This window comes from Phaseolus vulgaris, chromosome 8 (assembly GCF_051622355.1).
Source record: "Phaseolus vulgaris cultivar YP4 chromosome 8, ASM5162235v1, whole genome shotgun sequence".
NCBI lineage: Eukaryota > Viridiplantae > Streptophyta > Magnoliopsida > Fabales > Fabaceae > Phaseolus > Phaseolus vulgaris.
Genome location: NC_143505.1, coordinates 44,459,530 through 44,466,366, shown reverse-complemented (window position 1 = coordinate 44,466,366; position 6,837 = coordinate 44,459,530). Strand labels below are relative to the sequence as shown.

At 31.8% G+C, this 6,837-nt stretch overlaps 1 protein-coding gene across 1 annotated transcript; it reads right to left on the bottom strand.

The window, feature by feature from the left end:
• Positions 1–763: 763 nt before the first annotated feature.
• On the bottom strand, positions 764–2,836 carry LOC137826044 (GDSL esterase/lipase ENOD8). Its single transcript, XM_068631886.2, has 5 exons — positions 2,286–2,836; positions 1,853–2,062; positions 1,615–1,784; positions 1,272–1,536; positions 764–1,185 (listed from the first exon to the last, which is right to left on the bottom strand). Exons 1-5 carry the CDS (start codon positions 2,545–2,547, stop codon positions 917–919), a joined length of 1,176 nt encoding a protein of 391 aa, XP_068487987.1. The 5' UTR covers positions 2,548–2,836; the 3' UTR covers positions 764–916.
• Positions 2,837–6,837: the final 4,001 nt, after the last annotated feature.

The following is a 6,837-nucleotide window of genomic DNA, read 5'->3' as shown; positions in this document are numbered from 1 at the left end:
GTGTATGTGCTGAGTCAAAGGAAGTGTGTGTCTTGAGGGGATCAAGGTCACTTCTTTGGTGGTGTGTGTAAGTAATTTAGGTTTGATTGCTTAGTGGATTCCCCCAGTGGTTTCTGGGAAGACTGGATGTAGCTCTTGGTTTAAGAGTGAACCAGTATCAACTGTGTGTGCAATCTCTCTATCCTTTGAACTCTTTTATTTCAGTTTATATTTGTTAACTGGTATAAACAACCGATTGTTTTTCTGATGTTGTGCTTAATTGCTTTGTGTTTTTGGCAAACTGAATTCTGAATCAAGTTTTCTCAAAGTAATTTCATTCTAGACTAAAAAGTTTGTGAAAACCCTCTTTAAACCATTCACCCCCTCTAGTTTAAAGTCATACATTCTAACAGTTTTTAGTAACTCTTCATTTACTTTCACATTAGTTTTTTTTTAAAATATATCATGTTTAAATTTAAATTTTATAATAATTAAATAATTTTAATTATAAGAATAATAGTAATAATAATAATAATACAAAATGTGTTTTTAATTCACAGAAGTTTACTTAAATTTATCCTTAATAACTCCTTATTTTCTTAAATCATGATTTTAATCTGAAATTAAATATAATTAATTTTACTGCACCAATAAAATGATAATGAATTTAAGAGGAGGGACCAACTTCTCATGTTTTTTAAAACCACCTAAATTAACAAAATTGGCTCCTTTCTATATAAAAGTTTATACTTTACCAGAAAATCGTACACAAAACTCATCAACCTAATTCAATCAACACCTTTATTGTTTGCTTTAGCCAGAGCAAAACGATACAAACAACATACTTATCACATTTTTTAGACTTGACATGGAATAATATAGCACTTGATATTTATTTAATACAAATTGTTGCATTGCAGGGATAAGCTACTAAAGCTCAATAATTATTTGTGTAAGTTTTGTGACATGCCATATTCAAAGGAAGGGGTGGCTCTGAGAAAGCCCCAGAAGAAATTTGATCAAAGATGAATTTGGCAGCTGCTTCTGTGAAATGAATCCCATCCCAATTCACTCTCACTGATTGCCTTTCACATGAGCCCACAAAAATTTCTGTTCCATTGACCTCTATGCTTTCTCCACATCCAACACTACTGTAGTTGTATTTCCCTCCATGTCCACAACAAGCAACTAGTGGGAGCTCAAATCCTACACAATAATGCACATCACTGACCCACTTAGCTCAAAATATTGTCAAAAAAAAAAGAGAATAGGACCACTTTAATTTGGCTCACCATATTTCTTTGGGTGGCTGAAAAGAGAGTACTTAACAGAATAGATATCTACATATGTGATTGCAGCCTGAGGAAGGTTTCTGCGAAGTTGAACCACAGCTTCCTTCAATTTCTGGTTGAAATACTGAGCTACTTCATTATATGGCTTTGCACAACCATAGGCATCCCTTTCAGCTGATAGAAAACTGGCCAAAATGTAAGGAAGGCATCCAATGGGTCCTATGTTGTGTATCCAAAATGATCTTGCTCCCAGATCATATATGTCCTTCATCACCACAATAATGTACTTAGAATAATGAACTAACTATACACAATAAAGTATCCAAGAAGGGTATTGAACTACCTTAACATTTTCTGAGAAAGCATTAACTATATCAGGTACAGTAGCATTGACTTGTTGAACACTCAAATTTCCAAAAAAGCCAGCACCAAGATCATTTTGACCGATATCAAATGTGTACAAAGCTTTACGAAAATAATCTTTTTGGGGCATCAAGCTAGCAAATATCCCACCTGCTAAGAGATATCTTAGAACAAAAACTTAACTATGCCCTTATTATATTTATAAGTTCTATCTTTACCTTGATGTCTGATGAATTGTGTTCTGGGCTTGAATTCTCTGAATTGAGTATACTGAACATCAAGATAGAAGGGGCTGAATCCACCCTCAGGTAAAACACTAGGTGGAGGTCTAATTGTTGACGCTGATGTTGCAAAGTTTGCACCATGTGAGAAGTTGGTGCCCAGGGAATCAAGATATGCACTTATATAAGGGAGTCCCAAACTCTGAGCTGGGATTACCATAATCAAAGATCAAAATTGGCGTGTGAAAACTTTTGCTTGGTGTTAAATTTATCAGTGCAAAATTCCCACATGTGGTATAGGTGCAGACTCAATCTTAATTTGGTACACTCAAAAAGCAAACCATTGTAACCTTACCTACCCATTTACAAGCATAAGTTTCTTAGCCATGATGTAAGTTAACATACAAATGGAAAACAAGATTACGAGTACCTATGAAATCAATGATGAGACGGCCATCAGAGAATCTCCCTGCAGGTCTGTGAAAATAGGTGTCTCCATATGGTGGTTTTGGTGCAATAATGGAAGCAGCTAAGCCACCTGTGTCTGAGTTTGAGTCACCAAAGTTGAATATTGCAGGGAAAGCACATTGATTGGTTGAAAATACTGGGTTTGGAACTAAGGTAGCAATAGATAAAATCACAAAAAGTGACACTTGTTGGATTTGAAACTTGGTAGAGTTAGGAAAGTCCATTGAAGATAAGATTGAGTCGGCAAAGGGCAAAGGAGATTGTAAATGGTAAAGCTATACTTCTTTGGAAGACCAAGATGTTGGTATGATTGAAGGTTGTTTATGTTTAGGAAATTTTCATATTCTAGATTTGTGAATCATTAACAAAGTCATAAATACTTTTCTCAGTAATAAAAAACTCTTTTTGAAAGAAATTATAAAATTTATTTGTATTAAAAGTAAAACTTAAATTTTAAACAGAAATTAGTAAAATAAGTACTTCATAATCTATATCCAAATCTTGTCCTAGTCTTCCTTTCATATTTTCTTATGATGCTTTATACAGTTTTCTTTTTCTTTCTTTTTTGTTTTCTATGACGTTATTGTCTTATTTTATATTTCATTGTTTTAAATTTGTAATGTAGACAAATTATAAGGTGTCCTTTCAAATACATCCAAAATTATCATGTATTGGTGAAGGACAATTTCGGAATTTGAATAAAAAGTATTATTATCATTATTAGAATTCTGTGAATCTCCTTACACTTTTTAATAAAATAACAAAAAATTAAGATGAAATTATCAAAATAAATAACCAAAAAATTAACGAATAACGTTTTGAATTTAAAAAATTAACAATGTTATTTTCAATTGAACCAATTATTGGCACGTGTTACATAAATTTTGGTAAATTCTTCTACCTCTATATTTTCCTCCTCCATCTCCTTACTTTTTTTAATTACAACAATATCCTTCTGAGTATGTTGGAGAGTGCGATGTTTTCTTCTTCATTCTCAAGTGATGGTAGTTGCTTTGCTTGTGGTAGCTGGTAGCGGTTAGTGGTAAAAATTGGTGGTTGAGGTAAGTTTTGTGGTATTTTTATTAGTGGTAACTATGTTGTTGTTCGTTTATTTTTCTTTTCATTTTTTTGAAAGTCACAAAACTTAAGGAAAAAAAACAGTGAGGGGCAAAAATGGAATACAAAACTCAAAAAACAAAATCTTGTCACACTTAGAAAGTTAAATACAACTAATCTTCTTGTCAACTCTCTCACACACTTAAATGTTGAAATTGCTTTCTCAAACATTCTGATTAAAGAATAATGAAAGTGTTGTGACTGAATGAGAATTATGAAGGAGAAGAGATACACCTAATGTTATTTAAAAATGTAAGATTATTTTAAGATTATTTTTTATTTAAAATTTTTTAAAAGGTTAAAATTGAGTTAATATCACTGTGTGAAAAGAGAAATTAAAGAGGTACATAAATTTTCCACATCTTTAGCATTTTTTTACAACTACATCTTTTTTCCTTTGATTTTTAAGTAATGTGTTATGCATAAGAGGGATGATCCATAGATAAATTTGTAGACTTTTCCAAGTTCTAACTTTTTCACGTTGATTCTTTGTATTTCGACCACTTAAGTTGTGTCCGATGTCAACAAAGGGGAACAAAAAGAAACATTATATTTGACCTTAAATTAATTCAGAAGAACAAACATATTTTTGTATGCGTGTACTTTTCTTCCCATACAAAACAGATTCTTAACAATAAATTTATATAAATGGCAATATCAACATGGTGGCCTCGCGATCTAAAATAACATAATTTTCAATGCACGTGTACCCTTTTCAATTTGTGACGTTATACCAATTTCAATTCAGAAGAAAAACATAATTTTCAATTCAAAAGAACAAAAGTATATATGTGTTCTTGTCATATTTATATATATATATATGTGTGTTCTTGCCTTAAAGTAAGAGAGAATTGTATTTTTTTTCCTTGTAAGATTGTGTATTCTTTGAAGGGTTGTTTATTTCACTAATAAAAATACAAGTTTAAATTAATGAAAATAACCACTTTTTTATGGTATATTTGGATGTGAAATTGTGTACCTTTTCTCTTTCGAATATTATTTTTTCTTTCTACTCTGTAAATTAAGAAAAATATTTACTACATCGTTTTTTTTTTACTTTAGATAATATTGAATTAGGTCATACTTATATAATTGTTGTCTAAACATAAAAAAAAATGCAATGGTTACAAGTATGGTTTAAGGACTATAAAAAACCAACGTTTGCAAAATAATTTCTTATTTATATCATATTTTTTAAGTTTTAGAATGTGTGCGCTAAACAATAAAAGAATGGTCTAGAAATGGCCAACGTGACCTAAATATCACAGGAGAGGCTATAACGAATTCGAGTATTTGGAGTTACGAAGGTGTGGCCAGAGCACATATTGTGTTTTCAGACTTGTGCAAGCGGCTATTTAGCTTTGGGTTTATTGGGATCTAGAAATCTTTTGTGATGAACGTACGGGAAAACCTTCTTTGGATTTGCCAAAAATTTTTGGAATTCATTTATTTCTCGCAGGAGTAGCTTGTTTTGGGTTTGGCGCAGGTGGAAAATGAAAATACAACACATTTATGAATGTAGCATATAAATTACTATCTTTTGGGTCATGGATGATGGAAGAGGCCCCAGCATCAATCCATTGAAAGGCCACCAAAATGTAAAATTGAGGCAACCACTAGAGTTATGGTCAAACAAGGGTCAAGAGGACGCATTCTACATGTCATAAACTCTAGTGTAGAATAGTTTTTACATTTTTGTCAAAAGTAGCATAGTTTAATTCTTTTGTATTTTTGTTGAAACATGCAAAGTGGTACCTAAAATGCTAACCTAAGTTTAATTAGAGTTTCCTACTCCTAATTAAACTTAGGTCCAGCCCACATTTAGCCTAAGTGGAGCGTAAGGTTCTAGAACTCCTAGCACATGGAAGAATTCTAGAACCTACCTCACATGTGCTGAATTTAGGAGCCACCTTCCCATGTGCCAACATTTGAATTTCCCTCCAATTCGCTTTTCATATTCAGCCCTCTCTTGCTATATATAGAGGAGCTTGGGTCATGTAAATTGAAGATTAATACATGAGTGAATTGCTGCCAAAATTGTGTTAATCTCACTCTTTGCCCAAAACCTCCTAGGTTAGGCTCTTACTCTTCCTAAACCATCACCTTCCAAGTAGAGTTGGTCTCACCACTTTCAAATCCTACTTCTCATGCACCTTCAAGGTCACCACCACTCTTAGGAGGACCTTGTTCCATCTCCAATCCATGAAGCTTCCGCAATTCACCTACAAATCCAAACTAGGAAGGCACAAATCCATCATTTGGTATCATGAGCTATGGTTCTTCAAGAGCTAAGTGTCTTCTTTCATTTTAATTTTTTGTGTTCTTCTTATTTTCATGTTGTTCTTCAATTCTCTATATTGTCTTGCTGTTTTTTACATTTTAATTTGATTTAGGTGCTGTTTGGAGAAATCCAATCAGTGCATTGTGTTCAAATTGTTCTTGAGCTTCTAATTTTCACATTTGTGTAGGAATCCATATAGAATTGTGTTGTTGTTCTGTTTTTAGTTTATTTGAGTCTTATTTTCAATTCTATTCGGTTCATATTGTGTGTCTTGAGTCATTTTAATTTCTAAATCTAATTGTGTTTTGTCTAAGTCATGTTTCTCCTAATTTGTCATCAATTCCATGTAGTGCTGATTTTGTTGATAATTTTGGTTTTTTTATTTGATTTGAGTCCAGATTTATAATTCTATGTTTGTTGATCCTTTAGTGCATTTTTATTTTTAGTTTGAGTTCTTATTTGTATGTTAGATCCATACAAATTCATATACATTCACTCCATTGTGTTTTTGAAGTTCTTCAATCTGTTTTTAATTCCAGAATTAGGATTACTCTGTTTTTCAAATTCTGTGCTGACTGTTTTTTTGTTATGAAATTAAAATACGTTGAAGAAAAATTATGAAAATCTGGATCTACACAGATTGATGTATTATAAAATCAAGAAAAAAAGAATCAGATCAAAAGACAAAACAGAAAAAAAAATGATAAATCAAACAAAAAAAATGTGCATCCTGGCGCCAAAAGAAACGGTAATCGGACAAGAATTTTGAAAAATTTATCACAATTATTTGGTGCATAATTTTGGTGTGATTCCAACGCAAAAAGTTTTCTAAGACCTTGAATTATTTGTAGTTCAATTTCAGAATCAAATTTCAAATAGCCAGCTCAGCATAAATTTATAAGTCACACTTTTTGGAACTAAAATTTCCAGTAGTACTGTTTTGGTTTTTCTAATCAATTCTAGTGCCATTGTCTAGGTTCAATTTGTGTGTCACCTTTTATTGAGTGCCTATTTGTATTACTTGTCCAATATTATTCAATACTCCTTCTAGTTGTGTCCTATAAATCAAATCCATTTGTTCTTGTCCTAATTTTTAAATTTGAATTGTTCTTTGCTT